The sequence below is a fragment of the Euleptes europaea genome, chromosome 9, assembly GCF_029931775.1.
Source record: "Euleptes europaea isolate rEulEur1 chromosome 9, rEulEur1.hap1, whole genome shotgun sequence".
Lineage (NCBI taxonomy): Eukaryota > Metazoa > Chordata > Lepidosauria > Squamata > Sphaerodactylidae > Euleptes > Euleptes europaea.
The window spans coordinates 82,348,043-82,370,112 of NC_079320.1; the positions used below are offsets into that span (position 1 = coordinate 82,348,043).

Below are 22,070 nucleotides of genomic sequence, written 5' to 3' on the forward strand. Positions count from 1 at the left end.
GAATCACTACAAACCTCAACCATGGAAAAAAAATTACAGGACATGCTAACTAAACAAACAGAGGCAACAAATAAACAGTTTGAACAGATGTCTACACAGATGGCACAGTTGACTTCTATGATGACAAATCTTGGTCAAGCATCCCAAGCTATTAATCAGAAGTTGGATGTGGTTACAGGAGACTTGAAAGAAGTAAAAACTCAAATGACTGTCATGAAGACAGATATGCAAGCGATGGATGCATCAATTAAGAAAGTGATGGATGAGCATAAGGATACAAAGAAAAAATTAACAAGTCAAGAAAAACAGATTGAAACAATACAAACTGACCAGATGGCGGCAAAAAATCAAATGGCAATGATGGAGATGAGAGTGAGAGAGACTAACCTTCGTATATGCAACTTTCCAGACATGATGGGAGACAATAAAGAAACTGCACTACCAAATTTGGCCTACTTATTTCAGATAGATGAACAAGAATTAAAACAAGCCATTAACAGAGTATACAGGATACCATTACCTGCTAGAATGAGGAGATCTAAGCCAAGAGATTTGATGATAGTGTTTTATGACACTAGAGTTAAAGATAAGATTATGAAGATTCACTATGAAAATCCAGTGTCAGCAGGAGATTCCCCTCTCATATTACTGAAGGATATTCCAAGGCATCTACTTTCAAAGAGGAACAACTACAAAGATTTTGTGTCTACATTGAAAGCTAATGGTATCAAATACCGTTGGATCATGCCACAAGGTTTGGCTTTTACCTACAAGGAAGTGAAAACGACAATTCTATCTCAAGCGGATGTGGGGAAATTTCTGAGAAAGTATAAAATGGACCTTAAAGAACTATCTGGGGAGAAGGAGGAAGAAGAAGAGGAAGAAGAAGAGGCACAAGGTGCAGAAGGAGGTACCAAATTATAGACTTTTTACTCTGTTAAAAATACTACATTATGGCAAAAGCAATTTCTTGGAATGTAAATGGACTGAATGAGAAAACTAAAAGGGCTAGAATTTTCAAATATCTACAGAAATATAAATACTCCCTAATTTGTCTACAAGAGACTCACATAGCTTCAAAGCATAAAAAATATTTGGAGAAACAGATGCTTGGACAAGCATTTATTACCTCAGCTAAAACTAAAACAAAGGGAGTGGTAATTTATGCCCACCCCAGTCTTTGTCCAGAACTATTATACAAAGATAATGAAGGAAGAATTGTAATTATTAGAACTAAAATATTGGGACAAAGAACAATAGTGGTTGGAATTTATGCACCTAATGAAGGGAAAAAATCCTTCTATGAAAATCTACATGATTTGATAGCCCAACACGCAAAAGATCAAATCTTATTGATGGGCGATTTCAATGGAGTTATTCTCCCATCATTGGACAAAAAATCAAAAGCAAAAGACATCAATGACGGATGCTTACCTAAAACTTTCTTTACTATGGCTTCAGAATTAGAACTACAAGACATTTGGAGAACAATGAATACAACTGCTAAAGAATACACTTTTTATTCAGCGAGACACGATTCACACTCCAGAATCGATATGATATGGGCCAGTAAATCAATTTTTACTCAGTTACGTAAAATCCATATTTTACCCAGAACTTTTTCTGATCATAATCCTGTTACTTTTGATTGGAACAATAAACAAGCATTTAGATGGCGAATGAATGATAAACTTCTAAAAGACAACAAGATACATAAGGAATTACAGGTTTTAATGAAAGACTTTTTTGAAATTAATCTCAATGGGGAAACTTCTTTAAATACAGTTTGGGATGCATTCAAAGCTGTTCTGAGAGGCTTTATGATACAGAAACATTCGGCTTGGAAGAAGACTCAATTACAATTTACAAACAATTTACTTTGGAATTTACAAAATTTGGAACAGAAATTGGTAACGGTAACACAGGAAGAGGAGAAAAGAGAAATTCAAATAAAGATTTCTGCATCTAAACATCAATTAAATTTGGTAATAATGGAGGAAATGAATAAAAACTTGAAACTTGCTAAACAAAAGTATTTTGAATATGCAAATAAACCAGGAAAATTTTTAGCAACACAATTGAAGGACGCATTCCAAAAAAAGGTTATAACAAAAATCCAAACTGTTAAAGGACCAGTCTATTCAACTTCAGAAATTCAGAAAGAATTTGTTTCATTTTATTCTAAGTTATATCAGAAAGAAAATATTCCAAAACAGAAAATAGAAAAATTTCTAAATTCAATACAGATGAAAGCTTTGTCAATGACCCAGAGAGAATGTATTGAAGCTCCAGTAACAAGGGAAGAAATACAAGAAGCAATACTGAGACAAAAAACGGATAAAACACCTGGACCAGATGGAATTACTGCACTATTTTACAGAACATTTAGTGACAATTTAGTTGGATTTTTTGGCTTACTTTACAATGCAATTTTGGATGAGGGAACATCCCCGGAGACTTGGTCACATGCATTTATATCATTGATACCTAAAGAAGGAAGAGATCCAGAAAAAACATCCAATTATAGACCTATATCGCTGTTAAATGTGGATTACAAAATTTTTGCTTCAGTTTTGGCATGTAGGATAAAACAATTCATTAAGGATCTTATACACGAAGACCAAGCAGGTTTCATACCAGGAAGGCAAATAAAAGACAATGTGAGAATTTTACTAGACTCATTGGAATATTTTGACCAGAATATCCAACAAACTGCGGCTTTTGTATTTTTGGATGCAGAAAAAGCCTTTGATATGGTCTCCTGGAACTTTTTGAAACGGATTTTGGATAAATTGAATTTTGGAGATCGTTTTCAGAAAGGTATATCGGCTATTTATACCTCCCAACAGGCTAAAATTTTGGTTAATGAATCAATGTCAGATAATTGCCAAATCACGAAAGGGACCAGACAGGGATGTCCCTTGTCTCCACTTTTATTTTTGTTGGTGTTGGAACCACTATGTGTGAAACTAAGAAGTATGGAGGACATCCGCGGGTTAAGAATTAAAAAACATGAATTTAAGTTGAGAGCATTCGCGGATGACCTACTGTTAATTTTGGAGAACCCAACACAGTCAATGAATATACTTCGGGAGACTTTGGACGATTTTGGGAAAATATCAGGCTTTAAAGTGAATCAAGAAAAAACAAAGATAATATTTAAAAATCTACCGGAAACACAGCAACAGGAATTTATATCATATACTGGTTGGGAGAAAGCCAACAAAGTTAAATACCTGGGAATTTGGATTACTGCAAAGAATAAAGATTTGATAACCAACAATTACCTCAAGTTATGGGGTAAGATTAAAACTGATATGATTATATGGTCAAATAAAAAATTGTCACTAATGGGACGTATTTCAACGATTCAAATGAATGTCTTACCAAGGATGCTCTTCTTATTCCAAAATTTGCCAATAATATCACACACTAAATATTTCGATACTTGGAGGAAAGACATTTCAAACTTCATCTGGCAAGGGAAAAAACCAAGGACTGCTTATAAATATTTGGTGGATCTAAAAACTAGAGGAGGTTTAGCACTGCCTAATTTTCAACTCTACGCTGAAGCGGTAGCTTTAGTATGGCTAAAAGACTGGATGAATTTGTCAAATATACGTTTGCTAGACTTGGAAGGCTATAATAACTTAAGTGGATGGCATGGCTATTTGTGGTATGATAAAATTAAGTTACAAGCAACATTTCGTAATCACATAATCAGGTCCTCTTTATTTCGTATCTGGATGAGATATAAACACATCTTGGAACCAGAAACACCGATGTGGATATCGCCTCAAGAAATGCTAACATTGCGCCCACTTAGACCAGACACATTTATTACTTATCAAGATCTAATTAATTGGGACGGAAAGAAATGCTCACTAAAAGACTTTAAACTTCTTAAGGATGATTTACAATGGCTCCAATACTACCAAATTAAATCAGTTTTTGTACAAGATGCTAAAAAAGGTTTTTCTAAAGAAAAATCTTCTTTTCAAAGGATTTTACTAGATAATAATACAAAACTGATTTCTAAAATGTATAATCTCCTTTTAACAATATATTGTGGACTTCCGGTGGTGCCGTTGGAGAGAGCACTCCATTTCCCCAGGTTGTCCTGGGAGAAATCCAAGTTTGCGTTATTTTTGGGGTACATAGATACCCCAATCCGACCCTTGCAAGTGGGTTGGAAAGCAGGAACTCCCTGCAGCCCGCAAACGCGGTTTGACCTCCTAGGTACTCTGAGGGGGCTTTTTTAAGCCCCTCGGAGTCCTAGACGCCGGTCCTGCGAGGGCACTAGGGAAGGACATCGCCAAAACGCAACTCTGGCAGCAAGCTCTACCCTCCACCGCCTTAATACCAACATAAGGACTACATAAAGAAAAGAACCTCACCTCTTGACACCCAAGTGAGTACAAAAGAACTCTTCGTCTACTTACTAGAAATTTGAACAGACGGGGGGCTGATAAGAATATTTCTGGGACCCCCACCCCTCCATAATCCGAACTGAAAAAGTTTGATCTGAGTTAGTCATCGGGATTAGCGACAGGAGCCTTATCGGATCGATCAGCCTAAACCATAACAAAGAGTCGGAAGGATATCTTTTAGACTGACAAGAATTATCACCAATGAGAAGGTCCGAAGGAAGGGGAGGGTGATCTCTCTTCCTGATTTTCCGGCGAATTCCTGCCACGTTTGCAGTAAGGGAGTGCCTGGAACGGAAGACTCTCTATAACACCCTCTCTATCATTGGAACTAAAACAACAGGAAGTAGCTGCGGCACTGAATATCCGTCGCACTCGAGTTACTTTCAAATCATTCCTGAAGGAATAACCATCGAGAAGAGGCGATAGAAGGTCTGCAGCACTAGTAACTTCCTGTTTACTTCCTGATTAACCCGATCTAGAGCGACCGAAAAAACTCACTGGTATTTTAAAACTTTAAAATGCAATTTTAAAGCCAATTTCGACTCTTTTCAACCCGAAAAAATTATTAGGCTGATCTTTGAACTATCATCTTTTAACCAGCACCTTAAAGGCCCTGTCGGTGGACATGTATTTTACCAGCTTTTTTTGAATGTAAATGTCTCGACCCCGCTCTGGCTCACTACACAGCCCTGCCTATACTAAACTAAGGGACTCTTTACAAACCTCGACCATGGAAAAAAAGTTACAGGATATGCTAACTAAACAAACTGAGGCAACAAATAAACAGTTTGAACAGATGTCTACACAGATGGCACAGTTGACTTCTATGATGACAAATCTTGGTCAAGCATCCCAAGCTATTAATCAGAAGTTGGATGTGGTCACTGGAGACTTGAAAGAAGTAAAAACTCAAATGACTGTTATGAAGACAGATATGCAAGCGATGGATGTATCAATTAAGAAAGTGATGGATGAGCACAAGGACACAAAGAAAAAATTAACAAGCCAAGAAAAACAGATTGAAACAATACAAGCGGATCAGATGGCGGCTAAAAATCAAATGGCAATGATGGAGATGAGAGTGAGAGAGACCAACCTTCGTATACGTAATTTTCCAGATATGATGGGAGACAATAAAGAATCTGCAATACCAAATTTGGCCTACTTATTTCAGATAGATGAACAAGAATTAAAACAAGCCATTAATAGAATATACAGGATACCACTACCTGCTAGAATGAGAAGATCTAAGCCAAGAGATTTGATGATAATGTTCTATGACACCAGAGTTAAAGATAAGATTATGAAGATTCATTATGAAAATCCAGTGTCAGCAGGAGATTCCTCTCTTATACTACTGAAGGATATTCCAAGGCATCTACTTTCACAGAGGAATAACTACAAAGACTTTGTGTCTATACTGAAAGCTAATGGTATTAAATACCGTTGGATTATGCCACAAGGTTTGGCTTTCACCTATAAGGAAGTGAAAACGACAATTCTATCCCAAGCAGATGTGGGGAAATTTCTGAGAAAATATAAAACGGACCTTAAAGAATTACCTGGAGAGAAGGAGGAAGAAGAAGAGGAAGAAGAAGAGGTACAGGGTGCAGAAGGTGGTACCAAACTATAGACTTTTTATTTTGCTAAAAAACACTACATTATGGCAAAAGCAATTTCTTGGAATGTAAATGGACTGAATGAGAAAACTAAAAGGGCCAGAATCTTCAAATATCTACAGAAATATAAATACTCCCTAATTTGCCTACAAGAAACCCATATAGCCTCAAAGCATAAAAAATACCTGGAGAAACAGGTGCTTGGACAAGCATTTATTGCTTCTGCTAAAACTAAAACAAAGGGAGTGGTAATCTATGCCCACCCCAGTCTCTGTCCAGAACTAGTACATAAAGACAATGAAGGAAGAATTGTAATTATCAGAACTAAAATATTGGGACAAAGGACAATAGTGGTTGGAATCTATGCACCCAATGAAGGGAAAAAATCCTTCTATGAAAAATTACATGATCTGATAGCCCAGTACGCAAAAGACCAAATTTTATTGATGGGCGACTTCAATGGAATTATTCTCCCATCTCTGGACAAAAAATCAAAAGCAAAAGATATCAATGATGGATGCTTGCCTAAAACTTTCTTTGCCATGGCTTCAGAATTAGAATTACAAGACATTTGGAGAACAATGAATACAACAGCTAAAGAATACACCTTTTTTTCAGCAAGACATGATTCACACTCCAGAATTGATATGATATGGGCCAGTAAATCAATTTTCACGCAACTACGTAAAATTCATATTTTACCTAGAACTTTTTCTGATCACAATCCTGTTACCTTTGATTGGAACAATAAACAAGCATTTAGATGGCGAATGAACGATAAACTTTTAAAAGACAACAAGATACAAAAGGAATTACAGGTTTTAATGAAAGACTTTTTTGAAATTAATCTTAATGGGGAAACTTCTTTAAATACAGTTTGGGACGCATTCAAAGCTGTTCTGAGAGGTTTTATGATACAGAAACACTCGGCCTGGAAGAAGACTCAATTGCAATTTACAAACAACATACTTTGGAATTTACAAAATTTGGAGCAGAAATTGGTAATGGTAACACAGGAAGAGGAGAGAAGAGAAATTCAAATACAGATTTCTGCATCTAAACACCAATTAAATTTGGTAATAATGGAGGAAATGAATAAAAATCTGAAACTTGCTAAACAAAAGTATTTTGAATATGCAAATAAACCAGGAAAATTTTTAGCAACACAACTGAAGGACTCATTTCAAAAGAAGATTATAACAAAAATCCAAACTGCTAAAGGACCAGTTTATTCAACTTCAGAAATTCAGAAAGAATTTGTTTCATTTTACTCTAAGTTATATCAGAAAGAAAATACTCCAAAACAGAAAATAGATAAATTTCTAAACTCAATACAGATGAAAGCTTTGTCAATGACCCAGAGAGAATGTATTGAAGCTCCAGTAACAAGGGAAGAAATACAAGAAGCAATACTGAGACAAAAAACGGATAAAACACCTGGACCAGATGGAATTACTGCACTATTTTATAGAACATTTAGTGACAATTTAGTTGGATTTTTTGGTTCACTTTACAATGCAATTTTGGACGAGGGAACATCCCCGGAGACTTGGTCACATGCATTTATATCACTGATACCCAAAGAAGGAAGAGATCCAGAAAAAACATCTAATTACAGACCTATATCGCTCTTAAATGTGGATTACAAAATTTTTGCTTCGGTTTTGGCATGTAGGATAAAGCAATTTATTAAGGATCTTATACATGAGGACCAAGCAGGTTTTATACCAGAAAGGCAAATAAAAGACAATGTAAGAATTTTACTAGATTCACTGGAATATTATGACCAGAATATTCAACAAACTGCGGCTTTTGTATTTTTGGATGCAGAAAAAGCCTTTGATATGGTCTCTTGGAACTTCTTGAAACGGATTTTGGATAAATTGAATTTTGGAGATCGTTTTCAGAAAGGTATATCGGCTTTCAGAAAGGTATACCTCCCAACAAGCTAAAATTTTGGTTAATGAATCAATGTCAGATAACTGCCAAATCACGAAAGGGACTAGACAGGGATGTCCCTTGTCTCCACTTTTATTTTTGTTGGTGTTGGAACCGCTATGTGTGAAACTAAGAAGTATGGAGGACATCCGCGGGCTAAGAATTAAAAAACATGAATTTAAGTTGAGAGCATTCGCGGATGACCTACTGCTAATTTTGGAAAACCCAACACAGTCAATGAATATACTTCAGGAGACTTTGGATGATTTTGGAAAAGTATCAGGCTTTAAAGTGAATCAAGAAAAAACAAAGATAATATTTAAAAACTTATCGGAAATACAACAACAGGAATTTATATCATATACTGGCTGGGAGAAAGCTAACAAAGTTAAATACCTGGGAATTTGGATCACTGCAAAGAATAAAGATCTGTTAACCAACAATTACCTCAAGTTATGGGGTAAGATTAAAACTGATGTGATTATATGGTCAAACAAAAAATTGTCATTAATGGGACGTATCTCAACGATCCAAATGAATGTCTTACCGAGGATGCTCTTCTTATTCCAAAATTTACCAATAATATCACAAACAAAATATTTTGAAACTTGGAGGAAAGACATTTCAAACTTCATCTGGCAAGGAAAAAAACCAAGGACTGCTTATAAATACTTGGTGGATCTAAAAACTAGAGGAGGTTTAGCACTGCCTAATTTTCAACTCTATGCTGAAGCGGTAGCTTTAGTATGGCTAAAAGACTGGATGAATTTGTCAAATGTACGTTTGTTAGACTTGGAAGGTTATAATAACTTAAGTGGATGGCATGGTTATTTGTGGTATGATAAAATTAAATTACAAGCAACATTCCGTAATCATATAATCAGGTCCTCTCTACTTCGTATCTGGATGAGATATAAACACATTTTGGAACCAGAAACACCGATGTGGATATCGCCCCAAGAAATGCTAACTTTGCGCCCACTTAGACCAGACAAATTTATTACTTATCAAGATCTAATTAATTGGGAAGGAAAGAAATGCTCACTAAAAGACTTTCAACTTCTTAAGGATGATTTACAATGGCTTCAATACTACCAAATCAAATCAGTTTTTGTACAAGATGCAAAAAAAGGTTTCTCTAAAGAAAAATCTCCTTTTCAAAGGATTCTACTAGACAATAATACAAAGCTGATTTCTAAAATGTATAATCTCCTTTTAACAATATACTGTGAGCAGGACACGATTAAACCAACAATGATCGATTGGGCTCAAAATGTGGGACATGATATTGTTTTAAATAAATGGGAAAGATTATGGTCTAAAGATTTAAAAGGAATAAAAGCACAGTCAGTGCGAGAAAACATCTATAAAATGATGTATAGATGGTATCTAACACCCAAGAAAATTGCAAAGATTTATAAAACGATGTCCCCTACTTGTTGGAAATGTAATAAAGAAATTGGTTCCTTTTATCACATGTGGTGGACCTGTGACAAAGCCAAAGACTTCTGGGACATGATCTATAATGAATTGAGATTAATACTACAAAAGAATATACCCAAAACACCAGAAATGATGTTACTGAGTATGATTCCAGACGACTTAGCAACACAAAGAACCTTTTTGATTTATGCCACAACAGCTGCGAGACTGCTTTATGCAGCGAAATGGAAAGGGCTAGAAACTCCCGAGAAAAAAGACTGGATTGTTAAAATGTTTGAAGTGGCAGAAATGGCAAAACTCACAGCTATTCTAAATGAAGAAAATGACGTTCGGTTTTTGGGGGAATGGGGGGCGTGGATGCATTATTGTGAATATGAGTTAAAATTGGGAAGAATGGAAGAATATTTTCTAATCTGATCCAGAGGATTATTTTTGATTTTTTTTTTATATTGAATAAGCATAATTATATTTACTAACAGATTATGGTTTTTTATATATGGTATTGATATTTTATCAAGATTAGATTACCTATGACGGGATGAACTTTTTATTAAGAGGCAGATAGAGGTGATGGGGAAGTCAAAAAATTTTCCATTTCTTTTTCTTCTTTTTTCTTTTCTTTTTTTTATTATATGATATGGAATTATAACAACTTTAGGTTAGAATTGAAATTCGATATTGTTATAGATGTTGTTAAATGCAATGGAAAATTTCTATCATAAAACCCAATAAAATTTATATATAAAAAAAAAAAAACAATATATTGTGAGCAGGATACGATTAAACCAACTATGATCGATTGGGCTCAAAATGTGGGACATGATATTGCTTTAAATAAATGGGAACGACTATGGTCCAAAGATTTAAAAGGAATAAAAGCACAGTCAGTGCGAGAAAACATTTATAAAATGATGTATAGATGGTATTTAACACCTAAGAAAATTGCAAAGATTTATAAAACAATGTCCCCTATCTGTTGGAAATGTAACAAAGAAATTGGTTCCTTTTATCACATGTGGTGGACCTGTGACAAAGCTAAAGACTTTTGGGACATGATCTATAATGAATTGAGACTAATACTACAAAAGAATATACCCAAAACACCAGAAATGATGTTATTGAGTATGATTCCAGACGACTTATCAACACAAAGAACCTTTTTGATTTATGCCACAACATCTGCGAGACTGCTTTATGCAGCGAAATGGAAAGGGTTAGAAATTCCTGAGAAAAAAGACTGGATTGTTAAAATGTTTGAAGTGGCAGAAATGGCAAAACTCACAGCTATTCTAAATGAAGAAAATGACGTTCGGTTTCTGGGGGAATGGGGGGCGTGGATGCATTATTGTGAATATGAGTTAAAATTGGGAAGAATGGAAGAATATTTTCTAATCTGATCCAGAGGATTATTTTTGGTCTTTTTTATAATGAATAAGCATAATTATATTTACTAACAGATTATGGTTTTTTTTTATATATGGTATTGATAGTTTATTAAGATTAGATTAACTACGACGGGATGAACTTTTTATTAAGAGGAAGATAGAGGTGAAGGGGAAGTCAAAAATTTTCCATTTCTTTTTTTTTTTTCCTTTATTATATGTTATGGAATTATAACAACTTTAGGTTAGAATTGAAACTTTATATTGTCATAGATGTTGTTTAATGCAATGGAAAATTTCTAGTATAAAACCCAATAAATTTTATATTAAAAAAAAAGAAAAAAAAAGAAAACAACTCGGCACCCTCCTCTATTTGACAGCCCTTCAAGTACTTGAAGATGGTCATCATGGCCCCTCTCAGTCTTCAGGCTAAAGACTGGTTATCATAGCCCCTCTTCAGGCTAAACATACCCAGCTCCTTCAACCTTTCCTCATAGGACTTGGTCTCCAGACCCCTCACCATCTTTGCTGCCTGTGAGGTACTGTGTGCTTTTCCTGTGTGCTCCCGCTTTGACTCATAAAAGCAGTCTGGCGGCCCTTTGGATTTCTTTGGTTCAGGCTCTGTTTCCAACAGGGCCCAGGTTGGAATGTCTCGCTCCGCCATCCTTCTCCCTCGTTCTCCCCGCTCTCCCCGACCCCCTCCCCTTGCTCTGGCCTTGGCTTGTAGATAGCAATAACGAGCTTCCTAGGACCTTTGATGTTCCTGTGCTAGGCACAATTATCTCGTGGTTTTCAAAACATGTAACTGGCATCTGTTCTGTTGTAAGGTTTATAATTCTGTCCTTTTGAAACTGTAAGCACTTGCAACTTTGATCCTGTAGAGCCTAGTCAAACCTGAAGCTTTCAATAAATTCCTTGTTTCTGAATGATCGTCTGAGCAAGTGATTTTATGGAAATTGCACAGGGAGATTAGGAACCCTCACATTAAGTTGCAAGTCTCTTGCCTCGTTTTCCTGCTCCTGTACCGTTCTTGGACAGCTATGGCAGGCAACGGGGATGACAACGACAAGAAGGACAGCACCGTACCCAAGAAGCCCGATCCGGCCCCTTCGGAAGGGAAGTCGACTGGGAAGACGCCCAGTGGAGCCGACTCGGGATCGGGCCAGGGTACAAAGCCCAAGTCCACCCGCTTGAATACCTGGCTGGAGTCCCCCTGAGGATGGTCGCTCCCGCAGAGCGACGCGCGGTCACGACGGACTGCAGTTCCCGGGATAGGGTTCGACGACAACCCGGCCCGAAAGGAAGCCCTGCTGCTACACCAGATGGATGAGGAACGACAGAGGTGGCAGGAGGAGCGGCAGGACATGCTCGAACGGATGGATGCCATGAATGCGGTGATCCTGGAAATGGCCCAAGCCCTGGACGATCTGAAGGTCCAGCCGCCACAGCCAGCCCCGACGGATGGAGGGCAGCCAGTGCAACCCGTGGCTCCTGCACCCCCCATCCGCCCCGCTCCCTCGGCCCGCCGGGACTTGAAAATCACGTATGATGGGTCGAGTGACCAGTTGACATTTTTTATGGTTCAAGTGGATATTTTTATGCGGGAACAAACTAGGACCTTTACCTCGGAGGAGTCTCGGGTCCAATATGTGGCGTCCCTACTGCAGGGCGAAGCGGCGGCCTGGATGGTCTTACAGTATGAACTCCGCTCCCCTGCCCTGCGAAGCCTAGATGACTTCATGATAGCCCTCAGACATCGTTTCGAGGACCCGCATCTGGGCGAAAGGGCCAAAACCGCTTTGTTACAGTTGCGCCAAGGGACTAAAACAGTGGCGCAGTATGCCAGCGAGTTTCAGTCACTTTCGAGTAAGATTTTAGACTGGAGTGAAGCTACCAGGGTGCAATATTTCCGTGAAGGTTTAAACCCGGAATTGCAACACTGGGCTTTTATGCAAGGTAACCCTCCCGATGTAGAAGGATGGGTGCGGCACGCCGCCGACATCGAAAACCGAAAGCAACTGCTGATTCTATCCAGGCAACGTACCGGCCGAGAAACCAAACCCCGTGGAGACAGGCCTGGCGGCCCGAAAGACTCTCGTTTCCCCTCAGGGGGAGGGCCGTCAGTGGCAGAAAGCCGCAAGCGCTTCGAGAGCGGGGCTTGTCTCATTTGCGGGGGTAAGGGGCATTTTGCGTCTCAGTGCCCCTCCCGGCTTGGACGTCCGGGACCATCTCGGCCGGCAACGACCGAACCTGAGAGGACCCCCTCCGAGGGAACATCTCGCCGCCGGAGCAGCGCACCCGGCCGCCGGAGCACACCCTCGGAGTTACAAGCACGATCCGACTTCGGAGCTGCGAAAGCTACTGACCCATCGGGGTCCCGGATTACAAATGAAACCCTCGACTCACCGGAGTCACGGATTACAACTGCTGAGTCCGCCTCCTCCAGCGAGGAGGAGGAATGGGACAGACCGGCAAAAAACGCCGTCGGTCTGCTGTAATAGGGGCTCCGCGGCAGACCGCTCCGAATGTTGTGCAAGGAGCTCCGCTTATGGTAAGCGATCAGGAAGACAATGTGTATGTGAAAGTCCTTCTCACTTTGCCTAAGGGGGGACCGTTGTTTGAGCTGACAGCCCTGGTTGACTCGGGTTGTTCCCGCACCCTGATAAGCGAGAAGGTCGCCCAACAACTGCGGGTTAAGTGAAGACGATTGCCCGAACCCGTCCGGTTTTCCCAAATGGACGGTAGTGACTTTAAAGGAGGCCCAGTTACCCACCGCACGGCAGCAGTAGTAATGGGAGTGGGGGAACATTGGGAGCGACTTTATTTCACCATCGCTCCCATCGAGGCCTCAGTCGTTCTGGGGATGAACTGGTTGTTAGGGCATAACCCCTCCATAGACTGGGTCGAGCGGGTGCTCACTTTTCCCCACTCCCTGTGTGAGCACCATGATAGGGACCGCTTACGGAAGACCCGAGCCGCCGCTCTCGTGGAGGCCCCTCCTGCTAGGACGTGCCCATCCCAGTTACCCAGCGAGTATTCACAATACGCGGATGTGTTTGACGTACGGGAATGTGATGAATTGCCTCCTCACCGTGAAACTGACTGTGCCATAGAAGTGGTGGGGGATGGCAAGTTATCCAAAGGGAAAATTTATCCCATGAGCCCCAATGAAAAGGCAGTGTTGCGAGAGTATTTGGACACCAACTTGGCGCGGGGTTTCATCCGCCCCTCGAAGGCGCCATACTCAGCTCCCGCCTTCTTTGTCAAGAAAAAGACGGGTGATTTAAGACTGTGTATTGATTTCCGTAGACTGAATGCAGTCACCCAGTCTAATGCATACCCCCTCCCTCTCATTTCAGACCTACTCGCACAATTGAAGGAGGGCCAGATTTTTACTAAATTGGACTTGGTAGAAGCCTACCACCCTCAAACTGATGGCCAAACCGAACGTGTCAATGCTGTGGTGGAATGTTATTTGAGGTGTTATGTTAACTACCACCAGGACAATTGGGTGGACCTGCTGCCTTTTGCTGAATATGCCTATAATAATGCCCCCCATTCCTCCACAGGTTTTAGTCCATTTCAAGTGGTGTACGGAAGGAAATTCGGACCCTTTGGTTCTCCTGCCATTACTCCAGAACTTGAAGGAGTACAGGAGGTCCAGGATTGGGTCCATGTAGTCCAAACAACTTGGCCCTGGTTTCAGAAGAACCTGGAAAGGGCCAAGCTCAAGTACAAGGATCAGGCCGATAAGCATCGGTCCCCGGGATGGGAACTCAAGGTGGGGGGACAGGTTTATCTCTCCACTAAAAATCTACGGTCACTTCGGCCTTGTAAAAAGCTTAGTGACAAGTATGTGGGTCCTTTTCCCATTACTCGGGTCATCAACGATGTCACAGTGGAGTTAGAACTCCCCAAGTCACTTCGAGGGGTGCATCCGGTGTTCCATATCAGTTTGCTCAAACCATACGTCGCAGCCCCCCAATTCCATCCCCCTCCTAAGCCCGAAATACCCACGGTTGTTGGGGGGGAGACACATCTCGAAGTGTCAAAGGTGTTGGATTCTAAGCTTAAAAAGGGGAAGTTGTTTTATTTGGTCCGTTGGAAACATCTGGGCCCCGCTCAAGACGAATGGGTGGCGGCTCCCCATGTGGCAGCCCCCCGCCTTGTACGAGAGTTTCACTCTGCTTATCCTGACAAGCCTCGTCCTGCTGAGTTCGGGGAAGGGGGGCCTTAAGGGGGGCAGAATGTGAGGTACTGTGTGCTTTTCCTGTGTGCTCCCGCTTTGACTCATAAAAGCAGTCTGGCGGCCCTTTGGATTTCTTTGGTTCAGGCTCTGTTTCCAACAGGGCCCAGGCTGGAATGTCTCGCTCCGCCATCCTTCTCCCTCGTTCTCCCTGCTCTCCCCGACCCCCTCCCCTTGCTCTGGCCTTGGCTTGTAGATAGCAATAACGAGCTTCCTAGGACCTTTGATGTTCCTGTGCTAGGCACAATTATCTCGTGGTTCTCAAAACATGTAACTGGCATCTGTTCTGTTGTAAGGTTTATAATTCTGTCCTTTTGAAACTGTAAGCACTTGCAACTTTGATCCTGTAGGGCCTAGTCAAACCTGAAGCTTTCAATAAATTCCTTGTTTCTGAATGATCGTCTGAGCAAGTGATTTTATGGAAATTGCACAGGGAGGTTAGGAACCCTCACACTGCCCTCCTTTGGACATGTTCCAGCTTGTCTACATCCTTCTTAAATTGTGGTGCCCAAAACTGGGCACAATACTCTAGGTGAGGTCTAACCAGAGCAGAGTAAAGCGATTCCATCACTTCGTATGATCTGGACACTATACTTCTGTTGATGCAGGCCAAGATCACATTTGCCTTTTTAGCTTCGTTCCCGGGGAAAAGTTTGGGAGTCAAAACCGCACTCTTCAGCAGCAGGAATTTCCTGCTCCATGTTCCACCTTTTAGGAACGTGGTCGGGACACTAAAAGTGTCCCATTTTCGGAGAGTCTCCAGGTTCTCTCAAGAGCTCTTGAGAGAAAGTGTGATCAGGTCAGCCATCTTGCCGGAAGTTCATTAGGTTTACTTTTATTAATTGCTTTATTTAATTCCTCCTGAGTTATAGGTTCCTCCAAAATATTTTGTAAAGTTTGATTAATATCTTTACATTTATTTTCCAACAGATATAAATCCATCTGTTGCTCATCTACAACCCCTCTTGTATATAACCTGGTATAATATTCTAAAAAATGTTTTTTGAATATATTTGGTGTCAGTTGTTATAACACCCCCTCTTTTAATTTTTAAGACTGGTTCTTTCTTATTAGTCCCTTTCATTTGCCAGGCAAGTAATTTACCTGCTCGTGTGCTCAAAATATCTCTGCTTATTAAACAGAACCTTTTTTTCAATCTCTGATGTAATGTCTTTATTTCATTCTGTGTTCTTTGTCTACTGGTTTTATCTATATTCTTTATAAGGAGCCTTTCTTTTTGCTTTATATCCTCTAAGATGGACTTTTAAATTTTTTCTTGTTCTTATACCAAATAGAATTTTGTTGGATCAGGACCCCTCTCATCACTGCTTTCCCAGCATCCCATACCACTGTATCTAGGGTTCCCCTATCTAAATTATTAGTTAGATGATCTTGTATAACTAACTGTATATTTTATCTACACTCCTTCCTCCTCAATAAATTTTCATTTATCCTCCATATTTTCCTTCTATCACCACCCATTTTAAATTTAGCCCCATAGCATTATGATCTGATAAAACCTTTGGTAAGATTTCTGCTTTCTCTAATTTATTCATTAAGGCCAAGGAGGCCCAAATCATATCAATTCTTGATAAGGAAAGATGTCTATCTGAAAAAAAAGTATAGCCTTTTTTTGTAAAATTCCTACTTCTCCAAGTGTCATACATATTCCAATGGTTATCCATGTTACAAAAAGCATCTGGAAGCTTCCCTTCTCCTTTGTCTCTCTTTTTTTAATATTCCTATCTATACTAGGATCTATTGTGTGTGTTAAGTGCCATCAAGTCCCTTCCAACTCATGGCGACCCTATGAATGAAAGTCCTCCAAAATGTCCTGTCTTTGACAGCTTGCTCAGATCTTGCAAATTGAAGGCTGTGGCTTCCTTTATTGAGTCAATCCATCTCTTGTTGGGTCTTCCTCTTTTCCTGCTGCCCTCAACATTTCCTAGCATGACTGTCTTTTCCAGTGACTCTTGTCATCTCATGACATGACCAAAATACGATAGCCTCAGTTTAGTCATTTTAGCTTCTAGGGTCAGTTCAGGCTTGATTTGATCTATAACTCATTTCAATTTAACTTCAACTTAAGTAATTCCTTAAGACATCGAAAAATAGTTTGACTTACAATTTAAAAGGCAAATGTTGAATTCATTGATAGAAGGGAAAATCAACATTCTTGTTTTCATTTCCTATCACCAGATCCAAATAGTATCCCAGCATTAACTAGTGTGGTTTTAACTTTCACCCCATTTGGCAAAATTGGCTGTCTGCTGATTACTTACAAGTTTATTTCATTAACCCACTGGTTAAAGCTTGCAAGCTTTAAAATCTCTTAGATACAACACAAGATGACATTCATCTTTGTCTCAAGGAAAACAAACCAGGCAAGGGAGTGGGTAAATGATTGGGCAGCAATGAGAAATAAAAGATAGAAGGAGGTTCTCTATGGGTGGCTTAGGGTTGCCCAGTCCCCCCAGCCACCCGCAGGGGATGGGGGGTAAGGGTGCCAGATCCAGGTTGAGAAATTCCTGGAGATTTGGGGATGGGACCTGGGGAGGACAGGGACCTCAGTGGGGTACAATGCCATAGAGTCCACCCTCCAAAGCATCCATTTTCTACAGGGGAACTAATCTTTGCAGTCTTGAGATGAGCTGCAAATCCAGGGGATCACCAAGTCGCACCTGGAGGCTGGCATCTAGGGTTGCACAAAAAAGAAGAAGTAAATGTTGGGTTCAAGTTTATTGGGCCCAATTTTTTTCAGTAAACACAGGAAAAGCCGAATACCCATACCGGTAAAGGGGTATTCGGCTTTATTTCAGGGTTTACTGAAAAAAATTGGGCCCATTATAGTCTATGGGGATTTTTTTTTAAGCTCCTGAGGGGAACTCTCCTTAGACCGACACTGAAGTTTGGTGAAATTTGAGACAGGGGGTCCAATTTTATGGGCCCGCAAAGGGGTTGCTTCCATCCTCCAGGTGTTTATGAGAGCCATGCTGTCAATTAGTTTTCAGGTTCAGAAGGTCAGCATGACCAAGGACTGGTGGAAAGAGATGACTGGCAGAATGGTGCCTCTGAGTCTGAGGGCTCTGTGTCAGGAGCGGGCCTGTTCGGCTCCTCAGCTCCTCTGAAGTGTTATGACTTTCTCACGGCTTCTCGCAGCTGCCTCGCTTTGTTGTTCTAACGGACACTTTATCTCATGCATTCCTCTCCCGTGGGAAACTGAGTTACTATGCCAACCTGCCATATCAGCTATGCTAATATATATTACTGATTTAGTTTACAAGCACTGTTAACCCGTTTGATTTCCAATAAAGTCAACTTGCCTTAGGACCACCTGTCTGGGTTGTTGCTTTTGGGGATTCTTCGGGCCAAGGGCTTACACTCTATTCGTATCTGGGTTGCTTTGCATGATGTCCATGCAAATTTTCTTCCAAACTGAGAAAAATGGCTTACATGCAAGAGAACTAGGGCACGGAAAACATTTCTTTTGGTGGCAAGTGACTTCCTGTGAACTGTTCTTTATTATAGTAATCAAAAATCTGATGTCAAGAGATGGTCACGGTGCAGGAAAACGAAACCATTATTAGAGGCGACCTTCCGTTTGAGAGCAGGTTTTCATGGGAGGAGGGTTATATCAGAGCCAGACGAAATCATGATCAAGGCAGCTCTTGTGATTGCTCATCTGCATAGGTCTTCTTGAGAAGCCTGTTCAGCAGCTGTTAGCTGGTGCTTTTTAATTGGAGGGTATATTCCTCTAGACGGGACTGGTTGACCCCTGTCTTTTAAATAACCCTTCTCACTCCAGACTATCCAGATTACTCCACTGAATGGTGATGGATAGTTTGGTCAGACCAAGTTGGCTTCAATTTCATGACCCCCTACCTCAAACTATCGGGCCCTAACAAAACAAGTCAAAGATAGAAAAATGGGAGAAAGCACGAGCCATGCATCTGAGCAAAGGTGAATAGCCAAAACCCAAAAAGCCAAATATCTATTTGACTTTTCGGGAATCAACTATTTGTCTTTGGGTAGATTCCCAGGTTTTGGTATTCAGCCGAAACAAAACCCAAATATTGCCCAAACAGCGAATTTAGGATTTATTTTCAGTTTGGGTTTATCGATATGCACAGTCCTACTGGCATCCCTAAGGTGTCTGTAACATCTGTTTGGGCCAATAGCCACAACAGTCAAACAGAGTCTTCTCACCACAAGATGGGGGTTGGACTAGATGGCCTGCATGGCCCCTTCTAACTCGATGATTCTATGATGGCCTGGTTCATTAGCTCTGATCTGAACTGGCCCACAGAACTGCAGGTGCAACGTAAAGTTTTAGACACTGATGTAAATGTCATCAGGTGAGGACTACGGTTGGATGCTTCCATCTAGCCCCCAGCAGCTTACCTTTGTATTTTTCTGTGACACCTGAGGATCTCTCTACAAAGAAACATACTCAGTAAGTCCACCTAAAAATAAAAACTAACAGCAATTAGGAATCCAGCCCTGTGTATGTGTAACAAGAGAACTGAAATTGGGATTCCAAAATTCTGTTCTCTGCTCTGCCATTTTCTTTGTGTAGGACTTTGAAAAAGAATCCTCCAGGGGACAGATCACAAACCCCGCTGAAGTCTTTCCAGCTGCTTCAAAAAGAAGACCTCTGGATGAGGGATTTTTAAAAACCCTCAGTGTATTTTGGAACTGAGTACCATTTTATGTACTATTTAAGGAACACCTGCTCACTTGAGAGGGTTTTAAAGAGATGGCTAAATATTGAAAAACCACTGAGCTCTTCTGTTGAAAACGGCTGGAGTGGTGTGTGAGATTGTTGTGACTATAAAAAAACTAGTCCAAACAGAAGAAGGCTGATGTTAGGCAAACCCAGAATGAAATTTTGTGTGTGCAATCTCATATTTATTAATGAACCTCTCTCCACCAGCAACAAGATTTTTTCAAACACAGATGCACTGAGAACTAAAAGAACTCTAATTGCATACAAAGCTTTCCATTATTCGGTTTTAATTCTTTCAAAAAACTCTTTGTGAAAATAAAGGTTTTTAAAAGAAAATATGCACAATGTGAGTCAGCTGGCTGTGGCAGATTGGTAGCAAACAGCCTTCTGAGGTCTTGATGCAGGACAAGACATGTCACAAGGGTTTGAGCCACTTCTCTTTACAGATCAAGCTTGGTCCTTCTCCAGTGCCTCCCTTTGGAGTTGTATCTGATCTTATTGCCAGTTTTCATACAGATCCATTGCGGTATGGACCGGTTCTGTTTCTGCTTCTTAGCAAGAAACTGCTTGATCTTGAATGTCTTGTGGGAGGACATGGCGAAGACTTGCCCACCAGTCACCACAATGTCACAGAGGAAGAGAGAAAGGAGAGGCCCCAGAACATGAAATTTTTAGTTAGGAGTTTAATGTCTGTGAGCTCCACCTTAAGAAGAGGCAGAGAAAAGGAATTAAGTCTGCCACCCTACCGTCACCAAATATTATCCCTTCCTAACTTCTTTCTTCAGTGCAAGTAAAAAAATGAACCACATGTATGGTGACCTATACATTTTCTTACAATTAAAAAATGCAAAAAGGGGAAAGAGGCCTAAACCTTACCTAAAGTTTAATTGATTTGTAACAATAAGAATGTAATTTCACTTTTTTGGAGATGTATATGTCCAGACAATGTAACCAAAAAGGTTGGGGGGGGGATCTGTGTATAGAATTATCCCTCTCAATTACAAAAAAGCTACAATTAAAATCCAAATACAATTCAAATTACAAATATTAAAAACTGCATCACAAAACAATAATCTTTGGCGACATATATATGTACCTTCCCCAGTATATAATTCCCCCCTCTGTTTTTGTATATATCCAGACAATGCCCTTTAAAAGACACATATGCTTTCCCTCCTGTGTTGCTGTGGTGTGGCAAACTAGTTAGGCTTGACCGCTCTCAGAAATCAACACAGGCGGCTGCATTCTGGAATTCTGGAAAAAATACTCCCTGAATTTCACAAGTGCCGCAGATGTTATCTGGCTGAACTGTGGAATATAAATAGTGGTGGGCGAGTGCCACTTAACTTGATTTGGTATTGGTTTGCTATTTATAAGTGAGTGCTTAGAAAATAAATTGGCTGTTTTCTGATACCTTTCCCCCCAATTCATAATGTCGACACGTGGGGGCCCAAGATGGAAGACTCCTGTTTTACCGTCACCAGATGTCAAATACAGGTATCGTGTTATGTTTCAGCTGTCGTATTGACATTATTCAGTAGCTGGATCACATCAAGTTTCCTTTTTGCACTATGTTTAATCAATGCACACAAGCAATACTGTGCACTGGCCATCTGCAAAAAAGAAAAGATCATGCACTGAATATTGCTATAAATTATGCATGCGCACAAGTCACAACAAAGTCCAGATATTAAGAATGGGATTACGGTTGTTCATTAACACATCGCTGGTACATCTGGAAAGATTATCAAGCAAGCTCAGACCCCAAAATTCAGGAAGAAATTTGGATGAAGTGAATTCTGTACCTATTAATGCAGTGGGGAGATAACAAGATAGTGGTCTTCAGCTTCCCTCTGGGTAAAAAAAACCCCTGTTATTTATTTAACTCAGTGACCTTCTAAAACTGAGGTGATAAAGGGCAATGGAAATTCAAAATTCCAAGCGATTAATCATGTTAGAAATTGAATCAGATAGATGAAGGTCATCTGCAAGGTGACCTTGCAATAATTCCCCACCACCAACAACAACAACCACCAAACTCAATGAGAAGAAATGGATGTAAGATAGAAAACCTCATTTGTTTTACAATAAATCATATTTTATGGGATGTTTACAATCTCGCTTTAAGATCGATGGCAACTGGGGAAAGTGGAGGCTATCTTCTAAATGTGACCTAGCAATAAGGGTTCAAGAGCGTTAGTGTCAGGCTCGAATTAGGAGTAATTTAAACAAGCTTTCAAGAAAATTTTAAGATAAAAATGGGAATGCCACGAACAAATCTGTTCC

General features: G+C 40.1%; 1 protein-coding gene across 1 annotated transcript; it reads right to left on the bottom strand.

The window, feature by feature from the left end:
• Positions 1–20,190: 20,190 nt before the first annotated feature.
• LOC130482848 (putative 60S ribosomal protein L39-like 5) lies at positions 20,191–20,432 on the bottom strand. Its single transcript, XM_056855721.1, has one exon. It carries the CDS (start codon positions 20,378–20,380, stop codon positions 20,225–20,227), a length of 156 nt encoding a protein of 51 aa, XP_056711699.1. The 5' UTR covers positions 20,381–20,432; the 3' UTR covers positions 20,191–20,224.
• Between the last annotated feature and the right edge of the window lie 1,638 nt (positions 20,433–22,070).

Excerpts from the sequence above, each read along its gene's own strand:
- LOC130482848 (XM_056855721.1), bottom strand. The coding sequence starts at position 20,380 with ATGTCCTCCCACAAGACATTCAAGATCAAGCAGTTTCTTGCTAAGAAG.